The 26,915-nt window shown below is 42.2% G+C and overlaps 1 protein-coding gene across 1 annotated transcript; it reads right to left on the reverse strand.

Moving 5' to 3' along the window:
• Window positions 1-1,206: 1,206 nt before the first annotated feature.
• LOC146004981 (uncharacterized) lies at window positions 1,207-26,574 on the reverse strand. Its single transcript, XM_083144072.1, has 4 exons — window positions 26,404-26,574; window positions 24,718-24,819; window positions 5,992-6,063; window positions 1,207-2,211 (listed from the first exon to the last, which is right to left on the reverse strand). Exons 1-4 carry the CDS (start codon window positions 26,447-26,449, stop codon window positions 1,757-1,759), a joined length of 675 nt encoding a protein of 224 aa, XP_083000198.1. The 5' UTR covers window positions 26,450-26,574; the 3' UTR covers window positions 1,207-1,756.
• Between the last annotated feature and the right edge of the window lie 341 nt (window positions 26,575-26,915).

Genomic DNA, 26,915 nt, shown 5'->3' on the forward strand with positions numbered 1-26,915 from the left:
CCCTGCAGTCGACTGTTTTTCTCTCTACGCAGTCCAGTGTTGCTTTCGAAATGCTTCGGTTTCAGAAACTTCCGCTTTCATTTCAACTTCCTTGTAGAATCTGACCGTGAGTCATTCCTCGGTTTTGATTCGATTTTATTCCTGATGAAATTCGTCTTGAAAACCAATGTTTCGCATTTACAAGCAACAGTTACTTTTTTTGTTTGTTTTTGTAAAGAAATTAACTGTAACTCTGTTACTTTTATAAATTTGTTTGTTTGTTTGAGTGTGGATTTAAGTCCACTTTATGCACAGAAAGCTTAATTGGGACTGGGGTTTGAACCATAGACGTAACTTGGCGGGGGCCACTTGCACCCCCCAAAAATTGCCAGGTTTATGAAAATATGCAAGTTAATAGTACTTTTGTTAACCTCCTGTAAACTGAGGAACAACTTTTTATGATTTTTGCAAATGTAACAGTTATTTATCAAAATAATAGATGATATTTTTATGGTCTAGAAAGCTTTTTGATTCTGCCCTCCCCCTCCTCAATGTTAAGGATCCTGCACACTGAACTAAGACGCGGGGAAACACGAAAAAATCCGGCAACAGAACTTCTGTCGTCTGCTTATATTGAAATCAAATGGTGTAACGCTTGCTACAGGGGAACGTGCGGAACCGAAGCACGGAATTTCCAGCTATACCGCATTTGTTACAACCTGTCCCGGTTCCCGCGCTAGCTGGTCGCTGGCTTTTCTCCGTGCTGGGGAAAGTCAAAGCCAGGCAGCCAATTAAAATACGCAACGTCGCAACAGCGTCTACGTAAGCGCCTCTCTTCTGGCTTCCATTCGCTCCTCGCTGCCCAGCAGACGATTTTTTCCTCGTTTCTCATTGGCACCGAAAATGTCGAGCGATCGCTAGCACGGGAAACGGGACAGGTTCTAACAAACGCGGTATAGATGTCTGCAGGTTATCTGAGACGCCGGAAGTGAAACTGTTCTGTTCTGTAGTCGCGCTTCCGGCGTCTCAGTGCGCGTCAAGCTCTAAGTTCAAAGTTCGACTCTGTCCTCATATAGTTAGGGCCCAAGTTGCGCCTATGGTCCGAACTACTATGTGCCTCTACCGGGTGTCGAACCTGGGATCCCTTGATTGCAAGGCGCCGACGTTAACTTTTCTAAATGAGTAACTTAGCACAGTGCCATACTATGCCTGATGTCCTGGGTTCGAATCCCGGCCTTGGCATGGGTGTTCTTTGTGACTGTCCCTTCATCAATTTTCACCATATTATCACTCATTCTAATCGTCGCGATTAGCCAAAAGGGGCAGGAAAGCGCCGCTAAATAAAAATCAAATCATAGTGGAAAATATAGCAAAAGCACTCGCATATAATTCTAAAATTATTATGTCTTGATTACGTTCGTTCAAGGGTTTACTGTTTAAGAATTTAGATCTAACAACATATATAAACAGACAAGAAACCAACAATGGTTTGGATGCATAAGTAATTTAACTTACAGGTTGCTGCTTATAATTTCACTGTGCGACGATGGAAATGGTGTGGAAGTACAGTCGGATGTATAAATATTACAAGCCAAATTGTCCATCACTGTTTACTCTCAACAGATTGTCAGCTACACATTTGGCGTTTTGTTTCAACCTTGAACCTTGCATGTCGAAAAATCAACATGAATTAACATAACGATGGACAATTTAGCAGGAAACATTTATGCATCGCACTCTACAGAGCTATATGTGCATCACAAATTAATCGAATTTATTAAACGTGCTGCAAGTGATTATATGTTACACCAACCACATCGTTGTCTTTTAATCTTCTGTAACTCTCCAAAGGTTTGTTCGACTTGCTTGAGGCCAAGTTCTGATTCTGAGCGTAGTCATACTGGCAGCTTTTCAAGTCGTTTACTATGCGACCATCCCCTCTGTCAACAGTTGAGTTCCTTGGTGAGCTTTGATGAGTTGGCTGACTAAATTTCGAACATTCTGATTGTCGTGGAGGTAGAGGAGGTAGGAATTGGCATCCATATGTCTTGTTTGTTATTTGCTGAGAATTCTTTTTGCACGTTCCTGCATAGTTGATTTCATCGTACACATTATCGTCTGGACTGTTACTGATTGAATTTGTATTCCTTTTGCATCTCTTAACGTGTAAATATATAAGAACAGGAACGAAAACCAGCAACAACAGGGCTCCAATTATGCTTACTGCCAAAACTGAAATAAAAAAAATAAAAACAATTCAGAGGATTTCATTTTGGCTTTCTAACTTGTGTAAATGGGATGACAGCAATTCTCAAACTAATCAAGTTTCCTAAGTTACATGATTAGAATAATAGTTATTGACACAATTTAAAATGCACAGCAACACATATTGTGCTGTAAATAACACAGCGCAGAAAATGAAAAGCTACATTTACATTTCAAAAAGTTCTTAGTCAACTAGCGAACTCCAGTGTCGTGCCCAAGGGGGTCATAGCCGCTCTTATTTTGGCCCAGTATTCCTAAAAAAAGAACGTCAAAGGCAGGAAAAGATGGCAAAATGAGGGCTGACTACTTTTGAAAAAAGTATACGTGGAGCACGCCACGCCTTTCTGTAGTTCCTATTGATGTTAACAAGAAGGCTGGGATCCAGTGTTCGAATCCCGACCTGGGCATGGATGTTCTTTGTTAGTGTCCATCATCCTCGTCGACGCGATTAGTCAAAAGCGACGCTAAATAACAAAAATTAAATCAAACAAAAGTCTGTAAAATGTTGAAAATACCGTGTTTCAATTTCTGTGTTGTGAATATCAAAAGTTTGAAAATTTTAAATAATATGCTATCCACGCAGCCTGCGGTCTGCTCCAACATACACATGGCGTTGTTGATGACTTTCTTATGTTCGGGAATTTTCATGTGGCTTCGATCGGAGGTCGTCACAAATTTGCACAAAATGATTACTTTAGATTGTTGTTTTTTTGTAATTAATTATTTCTAGAGTTAATTAAACCTAAGTTAAGACGAATCTAGGACAATTGCGATGGCAGACAATTGCGATGACGTCAAAATCACGGACAATTGCGATGATTTTGACGGTGAAGGTCATTTTACAAATTAATGGTAGGACAATTCAGGCCCGTAGCCAGGCAGGAGCAAGGGGGGGCTGAGCCACCCTGGCACTGCCGTCAGCCCCCTTGACCATAGGCGGCCAATACATGATCTACTGTATTATTTTGCTTCTCTTGTAAAGTTTACTCTGTATTGTGCCACATGAACTTAACTTTAAATACACATTTGAAATGTTCTAGACCATCAACTTTTGGGGGCTGAGACCGCTAAACCATCAACTTTGGGGGGGGGGCTATGACCGGAGACAGCAAAACACATGACTTATTACTATATACTAAGTATATAATTATGAGTATTGTTAACATTTTTACTAAAAAGAGTTTCAAAATAACTAGGTGATATGACAATTATAACAGTATGTTGTTTAGTGAATTCTGAACAAATTGAGGTCGTAAACACGACTTTCAGGCAATATTTATATGTACGATATTTAGTTGTCCTCGAAATCTCTTCCTCTAGTCCAAAGAATAAGGGGAAAATAATTCTAAAGTCTTTGAGTTTATTTAACACTGGCTTGCTGTAAAGTACGCAAGGAAAGCTTATGAAAAGTCTGTATTGCGAAAGCGGGAACGGCTATGATCAAAGGCATTATTGCTAAAGCACGGCGTGCTGTGTGTTTTTTCTATTATTGCAAAATTAAATTTAAAAAGTAAAATATTGTAGCAAGAACAAAAAAGTAAAACTATTTTCCTGCGATCTGTGTTAGCATTTATGTAAATAACTAAATAAAACTGTTAAATATTGTAAATATTCGTTATTTTTATGGGTAAGTCAACAGTAAGGTTATTTGCACCTGTCACATGTCCTTTCTTTACAAGTCTGTTGTGGACATTAACCCTCCGTAACCCACGCGTCAGCACTCTGCCGCCTTTTCTAAAATTTTGAATTATTCTCCTTATCAGTGCAAGAATGGTCTGGAAAACACTAGGAAACTTATCTACACTATTCCCACGAAAACATAGAGGCGTTCCAACCTTTTTTCTGTCGTTTTTCAGTTGTTTGCATGCCTCAAAAGTGACCGGTCCCCCTTAGGTGGCACTCAGTACTGCACGCTGGAACGCAATACTGCTAATGCTATTTTAAATCATAGCGCTCCAGGCATGAATTTGGCGGATATAAGAAAAATACAACGACGGTACGTTGTTCGGAATGCAAATTAATTGTATGCAGAAACCATTGCAGTACCCATACGAAATGTCGGAGTTGTCAAAATGTATTGAAAAGTGACAATATTGGGTCCGTTTTATTTGAGTTTCTATATCTCTTTTCACGTATATCTTGTAAAACAAGAAGAAACATATTGAGATTTGAAAAAAACTTTGAAACATTTTCTAAACGTTTTTCATGTTACATTTCATTTGCATGAGGAATAAAATAGCTGCTGAATGACTGCTATACGAAGACGTAATTTTTATTTTTTAAAAAAGGGAGTGAGTGAGTCATTCATTCATTTATTTCATTGCTCAGAGCACCCCCCCCCCAATAATTTTGACAAGCCGGCGCCCCTGCCCTTGACATTAGGTAAAACTATTTTGTATAATTTGTTTGCAGTGAAGAGTGAAAATGTAGACAGAACATATTATTTTGGTCACAACTTTGGTGAAGCATAAATTCACATAACATGAACAGCAGCTATTACATTATTTATCTGTACCTTCGTTGTACCTGTTGCGACCTCCCTTTTAGACAAAAATCTGTGACTTTGATGTCATCATGCAAATTCCCTCCGCATTTGCACCAAAGGTCAACAGATCTCAAGTTATGGGAAAGAAGGGGAGTTTCATTGCTTCGGCCAGGGGTGGAATGTACAGTAGGCACTATGATTGAATATTGTACTTTTTTGTGAGATTATAAATATCTCTTTCATCAAAAGTAGTACCTATGGATTGTGTAGTAAGGGATGATTTCAATAGCAGTCAATTAACACTTCAAGCGATGTTTTTGTATATTTCTAAATTTTATGTAACTTAATGACCCCTCCCCCCCCACACACACACGCGCATAATGTACCTTCATTTAACACTGTTAAACTTTTGAAAAATGGACTTTGTTTACAAAGCCCCCCCTGATAACCTGTGAGCCACCCCTGGAGATCAATTCTAGCTACGGGCCTGGGACAATTGCAACGATCAGGATGACTAACCCTCAGGTGCATCATAATTGACAACCCTTCATTCCTGAAACGCGAGGACATTACATTTCTTGGATCTGAAGTGAAAGGAAGTAATAATTATTTTCCCACAATTGACGCATGCGTCACTTCAGATCCATGAAATGAAATATAAGCTTAGTTGAGCGCTCTCGTGTAAAATAAATACTTCTCTTATATAAAGAAATTAGAATGTAGAAATGCTCATTAATGTCGTCGCAGAGCGAGCCGTCCTTTTTCCCACAATTGACACATGCGCAGCATGCACCGCATGCGTTCAGGAGACGCCTCTGCTTTCACTTCTAACTGTGTTCATCGCAATTGTCCGGATACCAGTTAAGACATACGTATGAAATTAATGGCACAAAGTCTGAAAATTATAAAACTCTTCAGAAAATCAATGTAGCTCTCGTTATTTTGATGGAATGGCAGTTAATTGCTGTAACTGACAGCCTGTAAACCGCAGAAAACTAATAAAATATTGCTACATTTTCACTAGTCGAACTATATTAACTTTTTCTAGATATTTCAGGAGGGGGCAAGTGCCCCCTGTCGCCCCTATACCCGTGCGCCCTTGAAAGCAACAACATAGAACAAATAAATTCAAGTTTGACATCTAAGCCTAAGTGATAATTCCCTGAGACATAAAGAACTAACAAAAAGCACTCAAAACGTGAGGAACAAAAGATAAAAATATAGGTCATCTAACCTATTCTTGATCGAAAATGTTTATTTACCTTCTTTCTGTATAATTATTGGAGTAGATTCTTCAGTGGTGTTAGAAGGAAAATATATACTTTCTGTTGCGCCTGAAATAAAAATAAATAAATGTAATGTATGTACATTGATTGAATACTACGCAATATATTTTAAAAAGAGTTTAAATATTAAAGTTTGAAGTCCACATTATGTGTGCGTGTTTCATTTTTCGGTACTATGTACAGTGGATCCACGAGTATTACCGTGCAAATTGTCCATCACCATGTTCGTGCACTTTATTTGACCCAATCAAGCTTCAGAATTAAGAGAAAACTCAAAACAAGCTGTTGACAACTCCTGCACCAGCATACATAAAAATCCATCGCTTAAAAACGGATAGGATGTAAGTAGTGGTGGTGGGGGAGTTCAACGTCATCAATTGAGGCTCGGTGAGGCTCGCCTTAATGGATTTCTCTCGTAAGGCATGAGCCTCATTTGATGGCAGTGTTGCCAGCTGCTTACTCGAAAAAATCACCAAGGTTTTTTTTTGGGTCTAACGTAGCCTAAAGCAAGGAGCTGGCAATCTTGCTTGAGGCTTGCCTTAATGGTTTGTTTTTGTAAGGCATAAACTCTATTTTCTCGCAGTGTTGCTAATATTTTACTCGAAAAAATCACCAAGGTTTTTTTTTTGGGTCTAACCTAGCCTAAAGCAAGAAGCTGGCAATTTTGCTTGAGGCTCGCTTTAATGGTTTGTTTTTGTAAGGCATAAGTCTTATTTTCTCGCAGTGTGGCCAACATCTTACCTGAAAAAAATCACCAAGGTTTTTTTTGGTTTAATCTAACCTAAAGCAAGAAGCTGGCAATCTTGTGTGCTCGCAGTATTGCCAACATTTTACTCGAAAAGTCACCAAGGTTTATTTTGGTCTAACTTAACCTAAAGCAAGGAGCTGGCAACCTTGCTTGAGGTTTGCTTTACAGTGCATAAAGCAATTTGCCAACCTACTAGTACTTTTGCCATAGTTTTTTACAAAAAAAAGAGAGAGAAGAGAGAGGGGGAAGAGTTAAACAACTGACAATGTCGCTAATATTTACCTACAGCTTTTTTTTACTTGGCAAGGGTTTAGCCAATTTATATACTGGCGTAACATACATACACTGGTCAAGGAGAGCCGGCAACAAATATATACTGCCGTAAAAGAGAAAGAGATGGATGGTAATATAGTATGTGTGTGCGTGTGTGCGTATAATATGTAGCATTATTAACTAGAGTGTGTTGGCAATTTACTTACAACTAAAAAAATAGAGATGCCAACATTGCTGTAAGATAAAAAGAGAGACCTAGAGCTGGCAACAGTGGTGAGCGAATATGTCTTATTTCCAAGTCCCGGGCACCAATGTAAACCTCTCTCGGGGGAAACACGATGTGCTATACACACGTGCGCGCGCTGGTGCTTCTTATTATTTTTGTATTGTGACGCAAGCAAAACAAATAATTTTTTTTTATTTTTTTTAAGATTCCTGGCCCCTAACCCCGCCAGGGTGCGTGGTGCCCAACCCAAAAAGGTTCTAACGGCTACGGCTCTAGATAACCGCACCTCTGTAGGGTTTCACGTGTTTTTTTTTTCCCCCAAACTTCCATGAAACCCTACAGAGGACCTCCGTAATGCATGCAACGTGTACTAACGACTCTAGTGTTATTTGATGTTGTGATATTTTTGGATATAGAGTTTTATTGTGAGATATAGATAAAAATAATTATGTTTATTATAATATTTTCTTGATGAAGATGGAGAATATGTGTGTGTTACAAATAAAGTTGCATGCTTTTTTTTTCTAGTGTGTGTATGTGTTTTTGATGTTTCGACAGCATCTGAAACGATAAAAAAAAAAATTTTATTGTTAATTTTCACGTGTAAAAACAACAACAAATTTTGTGCAAATTCTGATTGTCTCGTGCTATAGTGCAAAAAAGATATTGTAACTGATAACTAATGAAATTGACATTTGTAACTGATCTGAACTAGTGAAATTCGTATTGTGCTATTGTAACTGATTGTGCTAGTACAAAAAATTTCTTATTGTGCAAGAAAAGATGTTAAAAAACTTGTTAAAACTGCTCTGTGACCCTCTCGTTCTTCACGTCGTAGGCGAAGGACTTCTCTGCAATCAGGATGACACTGCATAGGGTATCCTCGGGCAAGGCATCGTGGAACTCGCAGACGACCTTGATGTTGGTTCGATCGTTGACCACAACCTTCTTTCTCTTAGATGTGTTGATGACGGTCATGGGTCTCCGTGCTTTGAACTCGCTGGGCGTGTAGTACATGTCCACGCTTCCCTCGGTCACGCGTTTGTAAGCCGAGAACGCTTCGTAAAGTTTGAGGTAATCGTTTTTTGTCATATCGAGGTTGTAATTCTCGCGCGGGAACACTTCGTTGCGTCCATTCTTGAGATAAATGTTCTTGATCTTGCAGTCGTCGAACTTGCTGGAATCTTTTTCCTGATTCTTGTCCCTCCCGGTCTGAAAAAGCACTACGACGAAATCTGGCATGTCGAACTGTATGTTGTTGAACTGCGTCGTCACGTCGAATTCCATGTGACTTCCCGATGCCATCTTCTGTACGCACTGGTAACCGTGAAAATGAATCGGCACCTGCGGACTTTTCAAGATCTCCGCTTTGTACTTGAGGGCGTAGTTCGTTTCGTATTCCACCACCGGCATTCTCAATTCCATGCTCCGGATGACGCATTTCGCCGCTTCGGGTAAAGTGTTGGCTATCGGCGTGGTGCCGTCCGGACCCAAAGTAGCGTATCGCATCAGTGCGTCGTTGTCGTTGGCCGCTCTTCGAAACGTGATCCTCAGTCCTCCCTTCCACATGATCTCCTTGTAGTCCGAGAAGAAACCAGGCAGCAGACGCATGGGAAAAAGCACCGTGTGACTTCTCGTCGATATTTTGGCCCCGGCTTCGAATCCCCCGGCCTGGTAGTACGCTGCGTCCGTTTTGGATAATTTCAATGTTCCGACTGCCGTCGACGTGATGCCTGGATAATCTATTCTGTCGATGACGGTGTTGTGTTTCCTCACCTCCACCTGCGAGAACAGGTGAGGCACGAAGTTGTCCACGAGTATCAAGTTTGCTGCTGCAGGAAACGCGTCTCCGCTTTCTTTCTTCACCACGTCGAATTGAAGGTAGAGGTCCGCTCTGTGAGGATGAACGAACCCGTCGCCTACGTCCACGTCGTATTCGATCTCCCTGTTCGCTTCGTTCAGATTGGCGAACGTGCGACGGTTGGGAGGGAAAGATTGCAATTCGTAACTTTCGATTTGCTCCATTTTACATGTATGGTTATTTATTATACGTTGATCTCCACGATGGCCGTCGTAGTGGCACCTGCGAAATCCACCACGTCTCCTTTCTCGTTCGTCACCACCAACTCTATGTCGTCTATGCGGTTGCGGCTTACTGGAAAATAGATCGGCGAAGAGGGCGTGTAGATGATCGGTTCCATGAACTCGGAACTTGGTTTGAAAGTGGCTATGATTCCCGTCTGCTTGTGACTTCCTAACAATCCGTCCGAAGATTTCGTAATCATACCTTCGGCCACGTTACAGTGTACGTTCAGAGTTTCTATGGCCAAGAATTTAGGAATGTTGGTTGCTACGTGCTTGATGCCAGCTTCGAGTTTTGTGTTATTCTCGAAACCTAAAAGTTCTCCCATGGTGCCCAGGTCCACGGTCTCCGTCGCGGATAGGATTTCCACTCTGTGAGTGACCGAATTTTGAGAAAGGTATGTGCCTTTGGGTAATTGAGCTTGCAAAGTGGAAAGATTGTATTGTCCTGGCGTGACGACGATGTGTTCGCTTCCGACGCTAATTTTGTTGTTGTGCTGCGTGACGTTAGGTATGAGGTACATGCTGTAGAATGCACGCAGAGCCACGGATTTAGGATAGACGATGTCGTCGTGCAGCGTGAGTTTCAAGATTGAAGATTCGCTCGTGAGATGGAACACGCCCATCCTAGTGATGCTGTTCGAGGTTCCACAATGCTTTCTGGAAATCCTCGATCGTAGGGTTATTTATTTTAGAGAGAAACGCGAGCACGGAGAGGCAGAGATGACCGCAGTTCACGTCTCCGAAATTTTGAATGCGCTCGTCGTTGTAGTATATAGAGGTTTTGTTCGTTTTCAGATAATGAATTAAATTTGTAGGTGGAACACCTCCGAAAGAATCGAAAACGAATGCTTTATCATTGTCATTTTTGTGGTAACATATCCAATGCGTGCCTGGATTTTCTTGACCGTCCAAGTTGACTACTCCGCATTCTCTTCTTTTCACGCTTGAAGGTAACGAGTCGGACATGAAAACTCCTCTGAAGTGTTTGATTTGTAACGGTCCGATCAGAGATTCAATGTCTCGGTTGGTGAGTGCCGTTGTTTCTTTTTTTTTAAACTTTCTCATCACGCCCTTCCCCTTTTTCTTCTCCATGGCCAGGTTGTGACGTTTCTGTTCTTCCAATTCTGCTTTGTTCTTCTTCGAGTCGATGACGGTTTTCGCGATGGCGGCGCTACCGCAGGCCAAACTTCCAACGGCCCCCAATGCTGCTAGGATGGCCGGGATGCTGAATATGAAACCTCCGATCTTTTGCTGTTTCCGCGAACGCTGCAAGCGTCTCAATTGAGGTGTGCTGAGCAGCAATTTCATTCCGTGTCCTTTCGACAAGCAAGAACGTTTCTTCTCGCGTTGTTTCTTGGTGAGTAACCCATCGAGGGCACCTAGATTTTTAAGATTGGAGTATGGTATCTGGTACACGACACCCTTGGGCTTCATGTTGATGCTCTATGTGTTATTTTCACGGTATGTTATTTATATATATATTCTGAGATTTTTTCTTGTGTAGTTTTTTTAAGGTATGTTATTTATATACCCCACCCCAATTTTTGTTTCGTGTTCATGGCGATGGTGGTACCCAGTGCGGCGACCCGTTCACCCAGCGATGCGTCTCTGCTTACGAACCTTTCGAAAGCTGCGTGCTCTAACTTTCTGTCTGCTTCGTGACGTGCGTCCAGATCCGTCTGCGTGGTGTTGTAGGCGATGTCGTGATCTTTGCATGCCGCGTCCAACGGATTCACACCCTTGTCTCCTCTCTCCAATCTTTTCTCGAGTTTGGTACCCGGTCCGCAGTACTGGTAGCCAGGTAGATGCATCTCGAAAGGTAACTTGTTGATGATGTCGTTCACGAGTCCCTTTCCTTCGGCCACGTTCCAAAATTTCGGAGGCAGCGTGTTGATGATTTTGATCAGGTAACCTATGCCCTTGTCGTCGTTCACGATGAAGTTGGAAAGTTTTGTGCTGATCATGTCCACGATGCCAACCTTCTCGTTGTAGAAATTACGGTTGCCTGCATTCTCTTCGCCGGCTATCACCAACAATCGGTCCACGAGTTTCCTAACGTCGTCCACCCAAACGAATTCTTTGGGTAACGTGTTGTAGCGTTTGACGCCGCTGCCTGTTTTGACCTGGTTCCAAATCGGTTTGATGAGATTCCTGTACTTCTCGCCGCTGCTCGATTTCACCCTATTCTGCGAGGCGTCGTTGTTCTGGTACAAGGCATCCGTCATGATCAGAATTTCCTTGTAACTTTGGTAATCTTCGTCGGTGTAATCTTTCGGCTGCTTTTTGGCGACAAGTTCCCACAGTCCCACCGTACCCGGATACCTGTTCCAACTATCCTTGTCGCCTAAATTAATTTTAATGTCGTTGCCTTCGAAGGTCACCTTCGATTTCCCAATCTTCCACACCACACCGCCGCCTTCGCTGGTTTCCATGCTGGGATACAATCCGAACACTTCATCCTTGTCGAATTTCCCCGTGCTCAGGTAGTCTCGTGCCAAAGATCCCAACTCGATTTTATCCGAAGACGTGCTGCCTATGGCTCGACGTCGCGCCGGTGCATCCTTCAGTTCGAACGGCGTCGAAGGAATGCTCGAAATAGGTGTGGGTACGGCGTAACTTTTAGCTGCGAGCGGTACGAGTTCGTTGATCAAATTTTTATTTTGTTCCGTGACAATTTTAATTTCTTTACCTAGACTGCTGATGGCATCGATCACAGGTTGATCCTGACGTTTCTTCTCTTCGTAGAATCCGCGATTCTCGGATTTCCAACCTTTGAAGCGTTTCGCGAGGTAATCGCGAAGCTTGAGATTTTCGTCTTCGATTTTTCGTTTCGTCATGACGTTTATTTATACACGTCGTTTCTCACAACGTTGCAACGTTTAGAAAATCGTTGATTTTGTTTCTGTATTTTCCGTCGTTGGGTTTCCTCGTCATGTCGATCGTCGCGAATCCGAAATCGTCACCGTTCCAGCAAGTAGAACAGCAGCCTTCCGAAAATTGATTGTAGTTCATGTCTCCGCCTACGTAGTCATCGTACGCGTGCTTGAGGTTAGTGTGATCTTGGCGAAACAAACATATGAAATTAGCGTTGTCGCGCACTAACTGTTTTGGAATTTTGGAAAACGTTTGAGCTAGGTAAAAACAATCCATTCCTTTGTGACGACCTTGCGTGAAAAAATTGCGAATTTCATTTTGATTTTCCAGGATGGCGTCGTCGAACACAACAACTGAATTTTCACGACAATCGTCGAGTGGTTTTATTTCCGAGGCGAACGTTGCAATGTCCAGACCATCGTACAGTTTCATCAGTTGCTGGTATTTGGATTGCTCCAAACTTTTCGAGAACACGTACAGGTGCCTGTTCTTCCAATCTAACCAATTCGGTGCGAGGAGAAAATTGTCCACGAGCAGTGTCGTTTTCCCACACCCCGAAGGACCTACGATCAGACAGCGGATGCTGTCGGGAAGCAACTCGCCGTTTTTTTTTTCTCGTTTGACTTTCCGGATCCGGTAGACGCTTCACCACGTTCCACGTACTCACAAGATCACTTCGTCCGCGTCGATCCAACTCTTTTCCGGAAGTCCCAGCCATTTGACAAACAGTTTGTCACCTTTCCTACGCAATACTTTCTCGATGAGGTACGTGTCGGGGTGTTTCGTTTTAGAGAGTTCCTCTTCGTAAAATCTTCCTTTCAAAATCTCGCCGCTACTATCTTTTATTATATACGTGTGTCGGTTTCCGGGTAGAACTCGAACCACGGTAAAAAGTTCCGTGCTCCAATTTTTTGTGAATCCCTTCTCGAAGGTGCGTTTGAATTTGCTGATCCTCACCCGGTCTCCAATTTTGTATTTAGCTTTTTTGTCGTGGGTGTGTACTTTGGACAGTAAACTGTAGAAATTAAACGCTGCTCGTCAGATTTCGTAACGTCGGCTGGCTTCATGCCTATCGTTCTGTGTACCGTATCATTATAGGTGTCGACGAGTTCCGGCAGGATGTCGACCCATTTGTAATTTCCCCGAAGCGTGAATCGTTTCCACATGTGTGTTTTCAAGGTTCGATTGAATCTTTCCACGATGCTGGCTTTGATGTGACTGAAGGTCGAATAATGTTGAATCTTGTGTTTTTGAATAAATTTTTGGAATACAGCGTTATAAAATTCCTTCCCCTTGTCTGTTTGCAGAAACCGTGGTCGTCTGCCACCGCTTTCGCGAAAAATTGTCTTGAATGCTTCCGTGACGCATGTTCCCGTTTTGGCTTTCAAGGGTAGAGCCCATGCGAATTTCGAAAACGTGTCTATGACGGTGAGAAGGTACTTGTTGCCCTTGTTCAATTTATGTATGTTTTTCAAATTGCCGCTACTCATCTCCACGAGGTCACTTTGCCAGAGGTCATCGATGCCCTTGGTTACCACAGCCAAACGTTCGTAGTTGCGGCGTGCAGGTTTATGCAATTCTTCGACGATGGCTTGCCTAGACATTTTTTTGTTTAGAGATTACGTTTCAAGAGAAGCACAAGCGTGATGGGATTCAAAGAGGGTGGCACTTCGCTCGTGTTTTGAATGATCAGCTTATCGCCGGCACTCACGTCGAAAACGGTAAGATCTTCGTCTTCGTGTATTTCATATATGTTGCGCGTTTCGTTCCAACGTGCCAGAGGAATGTTTCCTGCTTTCTGGACACCACGATTCGATATTAAAGTCATGGTGGGAACGCTAGCTTTTCTACCGTGAGACCAGTACGAAAATTCGTTTATCTGAATCGTGCCATCGAGGAGAAACTTGTAGTACGGATGATAAGGATGTAACATGTACAGTTTATTACCTTCGACGAACGTGGAGATTCTCTGTTGATTGGGTACGCTGTTGATTTCGATGGCTTGCAGAGAATGCAGTTTAGCGAATTTAGTGTCGACGCCGAGCAGATTACTGTGAACTTGTCCGAGTTTATTTTCGATGGGCAGCAAATGCTCGACTATGGTATCCGTTACGGCAGAAAACGACGGTTTGATTTTCACTTCCACGTTCAACTGCTTGTAGTTTTCGTTGAGTTCTTGCAACTTGGCACCGAAAGAGGCCAGCGTCGATTCCTGCGTGGATTCCAGCACTCCAACTTGATCTCTGATGTTGACGACGATGTTCTGAAGGTTCTCGACTTGATTCAATTTCGAGCTCTTCTCGGTAAGATCGTTCACGATGCTTCGCATCTCTGTAAACTGCGTGTGAAGGTCGGCGACGCTCTGCGAAGTGGGCAGCGTCGACACCAGCGAACTAATTTCGTCTCGAATCTGTTCCACGTTCGCCGTTTCCGTTTCTAGTCGTTTCAGCATACGTGATATGTTCCTTTTCAAAGCGTGCAATTCTTTGGAGGTGGGGAGATTGGCCACCCTACTCTCGAGATCGCTCAATGAACTTTTGATGTCGCTCGAATCGGATAGTGCCGTCACCGCCGTTTTCAATTTTTCCAAATCTTCGCTCGAAGGCACGCTCGTCCGTAACGATTCCAAGTCACCCTGTATGTTGTCGAGTACGTGATGAAAATGAGCGAGATTCGTTTCGACGTTCAAATTTTCTAAATATTCGATCTTCTGCTGAACCGTGCTCAACGTGTCTTGAATGCTCGTCAACGCTCTCGCTTCAGCGTGAATATTTTTAATTTCTTCGTTGATCAATTCCAGAGACGCCTGAAGCGTGGCGATGGTGGTTTGAATGTGTTCGAAATCTTGATAGGCCTCCAATTGAATTTTTATGTTCGCGACGCTTTTACCGATGACCTGCAGTTCGTCCGACGATGGTAGGTTCGTCATTGTATCTTCCAAAGTCTGCAACTTGGATTTAATTTCTTCCAACGTGCTTGTGAATTCTTCTTGTAATTTGGAAACGACGACATGCAAGCGTTCTGCGTCTATATCGTTCACCACGGTTTGAAGTTCGGAGAAATTCTTTTCTATTGCGGAAGTTCGTTCTTCGATTTCGAGTTTCAATTTTTCCAAATCTTCATTTTTCGATTGAAATTGCTGTAATTTGGCCAAATCATTTTGAAGCGAATCCACGCTCAACTGTATATTTTGAACGCTGTCGTAAGAAGGTACGTCGACATAATTTTTTATCAGCGTCTTCAGTTCGGAATCGATTTTCAGAATGGGGTCGAGACATTGCGTTTGGAGCGTAGCGATTTCCGACTCTAAACTTTTGTTTAAGGTTTCCTGCAAAGCGATCAAATCGGTCCTCAACTTCTTAACTCGAATGTCCAACATGAGAATCTCTTCTGCATGGTCTACACGCTTGGTGTTGCCGAAAATGTCGTTAGGCATTTTTGGTTAACGGTTATTTATAATAGGATAGACGATTCGTAATTCTACGAAGAGAGGAATAAGTTTGTCGTAATCTCCGAGGAGTTCCATGTAAAGATAATCTCCTGCAGACACATCGTACGTAATGTTAGAAAGCATCTTGTCGTGCTTGATTCGAAAAATGTTCTTGCCGGTAGAAATTTTGATTTCGCCTGCGTTTTCCGGATTCACGGTGATTTGAAGTTTCCCGTCGATCGGAATTTCGTAGAAATGTAAATTGTTATTAAAAACATAAAACATCTTGCCCACATCGTCATTCAGTTTCGTCCAAATGCTGTTGAGGTGAATGATCAACAGACCGTTGAGTTTAGGTAACACGGAAGGTAAGACTTCATGATCTGGTATGGTTTCCATAATGATCTGTTTTTTGAAACCGAACAAATTCATAGGCATGCTGGTTATTTAAGAATACGGTCAACGTTTTTTGTAATGACAGTCAAAATGTTTTTTTTTTTGTTTTGTTTTGTTTTTATGAATCTTCTGTTGAAGATGGACATATGTTGCAGGTTTTGCTTTTTGCTAAGCGATAGTGCCCCCACGACAATGTGTGAATACCACACTCGAGGACGCGCCTCTTATCGTCATTAGGATCCAGCGCAATTTTTCTAACTTTATTTGTGGTCAACACATGGTCGACGCTCTGGATGCGCTGTTCTGCTCTTAGAACCGACGACCTGGTCTTGAGGCAATCGACGAAGTCCTCGAATGTGAGATGCTTCCGAACCACCTGTCTGCCGACACCCTTAGCCTTTTTCGTGATGGATCCTTCTGCCCGAATAGCATAGGTTTTGGAGCGAAGACCGGCATCCTCGAGAGCCACATCACCTTTCTTCTCGTCTTTGAGTTTGCCGGGCACCTTCTTGTTGCGAGCCAGGATGCCGTATCGGTTCGGCTGGGGATAGTTTGAGGTGTCGAAAAGGTTAACCAAAGATGGAACCGTGGCCATGTCCTTGTACGCGTCGGCTGTGTGAACCTGATATATTAAACTGTCCGTGTCCGTGTAGAGTAGGCTAATATTGTCGTTATAGTGCTGGCGTAGTATCCCATAATATATTTGAAACATGTGCAGCTTGCTCAGGTCTAATACTGAGGCGCCAACATAAATTGGCTTGTTGAGCTTCACCTCGCTCTTCCTCATATGCACCAGAGCAAGCTGTTCGTTATAAATAGTCCCCGATTTGAATAACGGGTTTGCTACGAGCCTGCAACATTGTGCTTTGTTTGATATTAGCCTCACATCTACACGATTCCGTACATTCTCCATGGTTTTCCCGAACACCGCATTGTTCATAAGCTTGAAGAAATCCTTATCAAGCTCGGACGTGGCTGCGGTGCGGTGTTTGGTGTTGACTTCAATATATGGACGCAACCACGGAGAATGCTCGAACTTGAGGATGCGGTGAACTGCGTGGACCGTGACCCCTTGCTGCATCAACCACCGGAGATTCTGGTAGTGTAGGACGTAATTCTTCTTGGGCTCGAAATCCATGATGAGCTTCTTCTGGTTGGAATTGGGTGGACACTTGAACTCGGGTGCAGGGGGGAGATCGCTGAACAAATCCTGCAGCTTCTCGGAGAATTGCAGATCAACCTCGGCGAAGAACCCATGTTCTGAATCGTCGAAGCTTTCAATGTTAAAGTTGGAGGGGTCGGCCCACTCGAACCCTCTAAAGGGAAGTGGCTGCATCATGGAGTGTCCGTACAAGTTATTCACGTCCGTGTGCATGATGTAGCTGGACGGTTGTGAGGGGTCGTAGCCAGTAGCCATGTGAAGGTTGTTGGCGCGCGCGTACCGTTGCGACACCTGGACCATTCCACCCCGGATGCCGCGTTCCACAAACAGCACCATGTCATAATCGGAAAGAAGCTCCAGCTCGATCTTCGTCACCAGAAACATGGCTGACCACGCCAGTCCGGGGAGACTATAGAAGTAGGCGGGGTCCAGCTGGTAGATTTTTATTGCGGTCGCACGGAACGTCTGGAACACGTCGGCGAGGAGCGTCACATCAAGTCTGAGGTAGGCGTCGTGGTAGTCCCCGAGAGTTCGACAGCCCAGCTCGCGCCACATGGACTGGGCATGGTGATATTCTTCGTCGGTGATGTTCGAGCCTCGTAGCTGACTGTAGAACTGGGGAGGTAGCGACGTCTCCGCGAACTTGGAAGGGTCTGTGATGTATTCGTAGGGATAGACCCCCTTACGCTTGAAGAGGCCGGCGTCCAAGTTCGGAAAGTTTGCAGAAGTGATGAGCATTTGCTCGTCGCTAAGCTTCCCCACGAGAGCATCGAGGCTTGCCGGGAGGAACCTCAGGGAGTCGAGGAAGCGAAGCTCGACGGTAGAGCGTGATCCCGGGATCGACACTTGTTTGCTCACACTGATGTAACGCTCCTCGTTCTGGGCGAGAACGTTGATTCTCTTGTTGTCGTATCCAAGATGTTTGATTAGGTGGTGGAAGTCGTATCCCGAGCCATTGTGAAAAAACACAGGGATGAAGCGCGGGTCCCGGGCCATGAGGTTGCAATCGTTGCACCAAGGACCAACGTACCTACCGTTAAAGTGATCGTGGTGTTGGACTTTACGGTTGTTGGCGGTGTACTCCTTGACGCAGACGGGGCAAGCGATGGCCTCGTCGTGTCTACGTTGATCGTCGGGGGACAGTGGGAGCATAGACTTGGGGGCCAACAGTACCTTCCCTATCTCGTTGGCCTCGACAACCATCCTCTCGAGGAAGTGTTTGGCTGCGTCGGGGCCACGGTACACGTAGGGCTCGGGGGCGATGTGCTGGTCACGTCGCACCACAACGTATGCGAAACTGGATGCCTCGTGGAGTTGGTAAGGGGTGGTGGAGGAAACTTCGGGATCTGGATCGCAAGTGGACAGGGGTTTGAGGAAGGCCTCGAAATCCGCGATGATGATAGCGGGATGCTCCACCATGGCACCGTGCATGCGGAAACGCTCCACGGTGCCAGGTTTGGGCAAGACTGCCACCCCAGGCTCGTTGGCATCGCAATAAAATTTGTGGCGAGCGAGCTTCTCTGCAGCGATGTTGGGACCTCTGATGCGCTGGTAATCTTGCTGTTCTCGATTATCAAAAGTTGACATGCACCTGCGACACACCTCTATGCTACCATGATGCTTGCTTTTTTGGCTCGACACCAACCGGGAGAGGGAACGGATAAGGGTGTAGTGGTGATGGGTCTCGTCCTTGATGAGCAGAAGGTGAATTTCCTGCGCACCATCGTCCTCTACGTCGCTCACCTGGATGGGGTACACCACATTTTTGTCAGTGAGGCCATAAACGTTGATAGCCAACTGCGCACGAGCCTCGAACTTTTGAATGTCCGGGACCTCTACGGGATAGTCGATCCCAACCATAGCATCTTCCAGCTCTGACTCGTAGGGTAGGTAGTGGTTAACGCGTTTTGGATTATTTTTTGGCTCAACTGGGTGCAACGCTGCCAGAACACACCATACGAAGCACTTGGCGTCACTGTTCTGAATGTTCAGGACGGCCTTCTTTGCCGCGATGGAAGGTGTTAAGGGGACGTAGCTGGAGGCGGAGAGAGGCGTAAACTTGCAAAGTTTGACGCACAGTTCGTGAGGCCCCCCACACAGCGAACCCCCCGAGCCCTCAGCTTCATGTTCTTCTTGTTTCGCCACCAGCTCCTCGGCAAACTTGTTGTAGATGACCTCGAGTATGTCGACATCCGCCAGATGCAGCGTCTTCGCCTTGGTGTTGTGGCAGAAGCTGTAAATTTCATCGGACGGCTTCTTGTACTGGCAACATAGCGATGCGTAGAATTTGGTGGAGTGCGTTGCAAGCGCATCACCGAGAATGGAAATTATCTCTGCTCGCTTCTCCTCCAAAAAGCTACGCACGTCGCATGAGCCCTCCGAAGTGATGACAAAATCCTCTAACAACCGCTCGAAAGCAGTCCGGTTCGCTTTCGCCACAGGCTTGACACGTTTGGCGGATGGTGCATTGATGGAGGCTGCTTCTGCCTTCCTCTTGGTGGAGCTGGTCGACGGTTGTGGAACAGGTGTTCCGACGACAATTTTGCATGATGTTATATGCCTTTTTAAATTATTAATGGTAATATGTATACCGCACCTGGGACATGATTTTTTAGCAGCCAAATGCTTGCCTGGCACGCAGGTACGACAATGTCTTGCAAAATTTCTGCTTGATATGCTTATTTTGCACACAGGGCAACTTTTCATGGAGCGCATTTTTTTGGGGGGGTATGTTTATTTATATGTGATCTGTTGGTGGTAGAGTGTTTACAAAAAAATGCCTTACGAGAAAAATTTTGTTTTCCTCAAATATGTGCTTTAATAAACCCTGTAAAAAAATTTAAAAAAATATATAAGAAAAATATGATTGTAGATAGAAAAAAAAGCACAATAAATATTGTATGCATGTGTAATTCTATTTAGTTTATTTTTTGCTAGACACGAATCTTCTTCAGATTTTATTGCCCATTAGTATATTTTTCTACCAATCTAGTAGAGGTATGAAACTATGAAAATGTACTTGTTTATATATATTCTATTGTTTCGGCTGATATAATAGCAAATATATATATATATATATATATATATATATATAGCTATTTTGAAATTCTAAAATTTTCAGGTATACTTATTTTTACATGCAAACATACATCATAAAAAATTACACAATCGTATTTTTTTTCCATACACACATTTTTTATTTTCAGAAAACAAAGTTATTTTCGATTTTTTAAAATCAAACAATAAACATTATTTGTGTTTATAGTATTTGTCGGGCAATAGCAGATAAAACAAGAATGGGTTTTCTACGACCCATAGTTTACGAGTTACAAAACAACTTAGAAATTACATCTTGAAATTTAAATTTAAAATAACTCGGAAACAGTAAGCACTAATCATTATGTTTCCAATAGGTTGTAGAGTACATTCAATTTTTTATCAAATATCATTAAAATTTTCAAATTAGAGTAAAAACTAAGCCGGCAAATCAAGTTTCTCAAAAAATTAAAAAATTGTCTGTATTTCCAAAACTTGAGGGGGTGGAATCGATTTTATTTGCTAGTCGAATAGTTTTCGTCGAATCCTATCCAACAAACCTAAAATCATCATCCTAGCTCAATTAGGAGCCGAGAAAATCAATGTCTTGGAAAACGTCTTAAGATTTTTGTCTTAAGAAAATTTTCTTGACAGACCGGAAGTAACATCTTGAGATACCGGAAGTCGACTTTCTTAAAGATTAAGATATTTGTCTTAAGACGTTTTCCAAGACATTGATTTTCTCGGCTCCTAATTGAGCTAGAACCATGTAACTTTGGTCTATGTATATACCAGTACTTGCCCGACCCTGTGGCCGAGTGGTTAACACATCACGCTACGACGCCAAGAGTCCCGGGTTCAAATCCCGGTCGGGTATGGTTGTTTGTGAATATCCATTTTCATCAATTTCATCACTCATCCCCATCTTCGCAAATTAGCCAAGAGGCACAAAACGCGAAGTTAAAATAAACTAAATCAATCAATCAATCAATCATTAAGTTTCGTGTTGCAATCATGAAATTAAATTTTAATTAACTTTTTTTTCTATCCATCTCTCAAATCTATATAGCCTGTTCATATTTGGCATGTCGACCATTTTGTTTACGTAGCAAAAAAATCTCAAGCCATTTTTTTTGCGAATGCTCGTTGTAGCCATAAGTATATTTGGATATAATTGCCGGATTTTATTTAACTTTAGGTTTAAAAATCAATAAGCGTGCATAAAAAAAAACTAAATATTTTAAATAAATAAGATTCGAATAACTATGTACTTCCACTAGCCTTTGCGATGGCGCAGCGATAGCATTGTAATCAAGAGATCTCGGGTTCGATACCCGCACAAGTGGTTCTTGAAACTGAAGGTCCAGTCCCGATTAGCCTTACTGTGCATAAAGTAGACTTAAAACATCAAATCAATCAGTACTTCCACTAGCCTTTGCGATGGCGCAGCGATAGCATTGTAATCTCGGGTTCGATACCCGCACAAGTGGTTCTTGAAACTGTAGGTCCAGTCCCGATTAGCCTTACTGTGCATAAAGTAGACTTAAAACATCAAATCAATCAGTACTTCCACTAGATATCAAAAACACGCAACTCTCCTCTATTTTTTCTTGCGTTCCTCTAACAATTTAACACATTTTATTTTTTTTAAATATGCCCCGCACACATATTTCCTACCTACCAACAACAGCACACGGAAAAAAAAATATTCCAGCTACCAAAATGCATGCTTCAAATATATCAAAGCAGAGAGAGACATGAAACATCTTCTATATTCTCTCTTTTTTTTGCATGTTTTGTGAGTATATTTTCTTCCACAATACATAAGAGCTATTTGGTTTTCAAGAAGTTATACCTTCCTTCCGCAATCTCTTATATCTGTTTGGCTAGTTTCAAAAATCAACTCACAAAAGCAAAACCATACTTATAAATCAAAGCCAACTCATGCAAGCTAAGAAACAAAGTTACTTACTTTTGGAAAATATACTGCAGAAATGCTCTTCACTAACGTTCAAAATAAAACAGAACTTTCTACACCAGTGCTTTAGGTTTTATACGGTTTTCTAATGAGGTCAAAAATGAAATATTAGCCATGCAAGGTAATATTGCATACAATACACATGATGTTATCTGTAGGGCAGGAAGTTAACATCAGCTCTGGCAATTGTTGAGAAATGGTGACATCAGTTAGCAGCATAGGTAGCAGTGGCCCCAAGGCCAACATATTGTTAAATTTGTTAACTTCCTGCCCTACAGATAGCATCATGTGTATTGTATACGTCAGTAGGGCAGGAAGTTACTTCCGTCGTCCCAAGGCCTATGTATTGTTAAATTTGTTAACAACCTGCTGTACAGATAGCATCATGTGTATTGTATACGTCAGTAGGGCAGGAAGTTACTTCCGTCGTCCCAAAGCCTATGTATTGTTGAATTTGTGTCATTGCATCAACATTGATAGCATACGCAGAGAGGAGAGAGAACAAAATTGTAGTTTTTCTAGATGTGTTTGCGTCGCAATACAGAAATAAAAATAAGCATGTGCGCGCGTATGCGTGTGCAGCACATCGTTCCTGCGAGAGAGGTTTACATTGGTGCCCGGGACTTGGAAATAAGGCATATTCGCTCACCACTGTTGCCAGCTCTAGGTCTCTCTTTTTATCTTACAGCAATGTTGGCATCTCTATTTTTTTTTAGTTGTAAGTAAATTGCCAACACACTCTAGTTAATAATGCTACATATTATACGCACACACGCACACACATACTATATTACCATCCATCTCTTTCTCTTTTACGGCAGTATATATTTGTTGCCGGCTCTCCTTGACCAGTGTATGTATGTTACGCCAGTATATAAATTGGCTAAACCCTTGCCAAGTAAAAAAAAGCTGTAGGTAAATATTAGCGACATTGTCAGTTGTTTAACTCTTCCCCCTCTCTCTTCTCTCTCTTTTTTTTGTAAAAAACTATGGCAAAAGTACTAGTAGGTTGGCAAATTGCTTTATGCACTGTAAAGCAAACCTCAAGCAAGGTTGCCAGCTCCTTGCTTTAGGTTAAGTTAGACCAAAATAAACCTTGGTGACTTTTCGAGTAAAATGTTGGCAATACTGCGAGCACACAAGATTGCCAGCTTCTTGCTTTAGGTTAGATTAAACCAAAAAAAACCTTGGTGATTTTTTTCAGGTAAGATGTTGGCCACACTGCGAGAAAATAAGACTTATGCCTTACAAAAACAAACCATTAAAGCGAGCCTCAAGCAAAATTGCCAGCTTCTTGCTTTAGGCTAGGTTAGACCCAAAAAAAAACCTTGGTGATTTTTTCGAGTAAAATATTAGCAACACTGCGAGAAAATAGAGTTTATGCCTTACAAAAACAAACCATTAAGGCAAGCCTCAAGCAAGATTGCCAGCTCCTTGCTTTAGGCTACGTTAGACCCAAAAAAAACCTTGGTGATTTTTTCGAGTAAGCAGCTGGCAACACTGCCATCAAATGAGGCTCATGCCTTACGAGAGAAATCCATTAAGGCGAGCCTCACCGAGCCTCAATTGATGACGTTGAACTCCCCCACCACCACTACTGATGTAAGAGAAAAATTAATGAAAATAGTCATGGACAATTTGCACGGTAACACTCATGGATCCCACTGTACATTAATTTTGTGGAAGCCAAAAGAACAAATTAACAGAATTGACTCTTGACACGTATCATCTCGATTATGGTTGACGGTTTCTTTTTCCAAATTAGGCCAAAAGATATCTTTAAAATCTAAAGCAAGGTAAGGAAAAATTGATTGATTGATTTGCTTCATTTTACTTCGCTTCTTGGGCCACTTTTGGCCGGACAGTATTGCGATCTCCTATTTCATATAAGACCAAAACATATGAGAACGAGTTATCTGCCAACAGAATACTAAGCCCCGCGAAAGGTTAAGTTTGCAGCAGATTTTATGTATTAATCCGCGCGAGAATGGCGCTCAGAATCTTCCTTGCCAGTCTCGCCTCAACCGCCGAGCTGTTTGTGTCGCAGACAATGAGAAAGTCGGCAGTATTGCAGCAGAACTATATTCTGCGCGCACGTTTGGGTCTATATATGCGAAAAGTTGTTGCAAAGTTAACCTGTCGCGGAGCTTAGAAAGTTTGATTGGATTGATTTGGTGTTTTAATTCCACTTTATGCACAGTAAGGCTAATCGGGACTGGAGCTACAGTTTAAAGTGGGATCCGAACCACTAGGACGCTAGGAGCTTAGAAAGTAAACTCATCAAATAATTTAGTCAGACAGGTTCTTTTGAGCCTTATTGAAACCGTCAAGTTAACGGAAAATATCATAATCAAAGGAGGGGGAAATTTGGTTATGCGCGGATAGAGAAAGCAATTGTTTAATGATTTTAAATTGTTATATTTGAAATTATTCATGTTCTTGAGTTATTGAAAACACGATGTGATTTTACAAAGTGATTGGATAGTATACTCACCAACACTCATGTAGAGAGTCGAGTTCACAATGTCACCAGAAAGTTCAGTGGTAGAATCATTTTCTTCCGTTGTACTCTGGGAATCTGTACCGTTATTTTCTCCTGTAAATAACAGTAATGATGATGATATGTTAAAATCTCAACCCCTTATCAAGGCTATATACTGAAAAGAGCAAAGGAAGGGTAGGGTAGTGGGGCCAGGGTTGTTCAAGATCCAAGAATTGTAAATAAATTTCGGTCCGGTAGAGAAAATTAGCAAGCGTAAATTAGTTCTGGACCGTAAAGAATATTTTTATGTTTAAAATATATCAATTCGGTCCCGGAACCTTCTTTCCGGATCAAGTTAAATACTGTCCAACTTCGGAATTGAAATGAAACAATACGCAACTTGGACCTAAATCGTGCGAGAAAAAAGGTTCCTGTCCTATTACGGAACCCAATAGAACCCTCTATCTGGACCTTTAACGTCCCTGGGTGAGGGTGGGGCGGAGATCCTCCCACTACAATTTAGCATAACCAGCAACAAAGTTTAGTTTCATTCCTGTCGTATGCTTGTAACCCCCTTGTAACAATCATATTTGTAACACATTTGGACTTTCAAATATCAACCATTTATCAAACTGATACACCTCTTAGCATGGCTGTATATAAGGGGAGGGTTTAATGGGTCCAAACTCCTTCTCCTGATATAGTAAACATTTTACACTAATTGTGTAATAAAATAATACATCTAAATTGGTCAAAACGCTACATGGGTTGAAAAATTTTGAAAGTTATATTATTATCACAAACACACACACACACACAAGTCGGTTTTTAAAATAAAATACTAACTCAAAGTTAAATATAAAAGCAATATTGTTATGGTTAATATAATTAATTAATATAATTAAGCTAATATCTATATCCAGATTGTATGGAGAAAATGTTATTGGTTATAATTTAAAATTGATTATTAATAATAAGTAAATAGTAACAATTAAATCGTAACTATTAAAATTGTACCATCCTTTGTCTGCAAGACGTTGAACTCAGGCGCGGTTTCAAGGGGAGCGCGATACGGGCGACCGCCCCTCCCAACTGCTAGTTTTCTATGTTTTTTAAGCCTAATTAATTATACATTTTGCTCATGATATCGTGTCAGCAACATACAATATAAAAACCAGCCCTCAGTGGCGGCGATTGGGTTCCAAAAGTAAGGAGGCAAAGTGCCAAAACGGAAGGGGGGGGGGCAAAGACAGTTTGCTTTCCCTCGTAGATAAGGCTTAGCATAGTGCGGGGGCAAAAGTGTCAGAAAGTGGGGGGGGGGGGCAATTGCACCCCTTATCGCCGCCACTACCAGCTCTGAACCATATTTTTGCCCCCCAAAAAACTGTAATCTATAAAACACAGAAGTCGGCTACATTTCTATTTACAGTACTATATATTATTTATACAAAACAGTGCAAGTGTAGCCTCGATGAGGCAAGCTACCCACCCGACTGCAATTTGCCCTTTCCAACTGTAACTTCTGGATCCACCACTGACTACTCACCTTCTCCTTCCCAACTCTGATGGTACTGAATAAATGTACCAGATTGCAAGGAAAACCAGAAGATTTTTTTTAGAAAAATAAAGATACAGATATTGAATGTATATTCGCCAAATACCAACGAATCAACTTGCAAATAAAACACAGGGACTTACCTTTTAAAAATGACGAAGCCAATGTGAGAATCGTACCAACAACCATGATACTCGATCTTTCCTTTGCTGATGGAGTCAAAATGGAATCAGTGAAGAGCAGCAAGAATCTGCCCGTAGCATGTCCTTTTCCTGAGGTTACTGATAAGGAAAGCCTTTATACGTAGCGTAGTTTCCAGTGACTCATTTCCTTTAGTTTGACTTCGATGTTCACTTGTTACCAGGGACGTTCCGAGGAACTTATTAATCTTTTTCACATTTCATCCATTTGACCATTAACTGTCACCTACATCGTTGAAGAACAATCTTTGGAAGTTAAGGAAAAAAATGTACACATGGCGTTTACGTTTTGTGAGCTTTTACATATTTTTGGAGTGATAGGCAATGCTATCCGCAACTGTTCAAATTTCCACATAGGCTTAACCAAACACCACGAAGATATCTAACTGCAACATGCGTTAATGTCATTTAAATAAGAAGCAACACTTTTAATGTCGCATTGTAATCAAGGGGTT

The sequence above is a fragment of the Lepisma saccharinum genome, chromosome 22 (genome assembly GCF_977018435.1).
Source record: "Lepisma saccharinum chromosome 22, izLepSacc3.1, whole genome shotgun sequence".
Lineage (NCBI taxonomy): Eukaryota > Metazoa > Arthropoda > Insecta > Zygentoma > Lepismatidae > Lepisma > Lepisma saccharinum.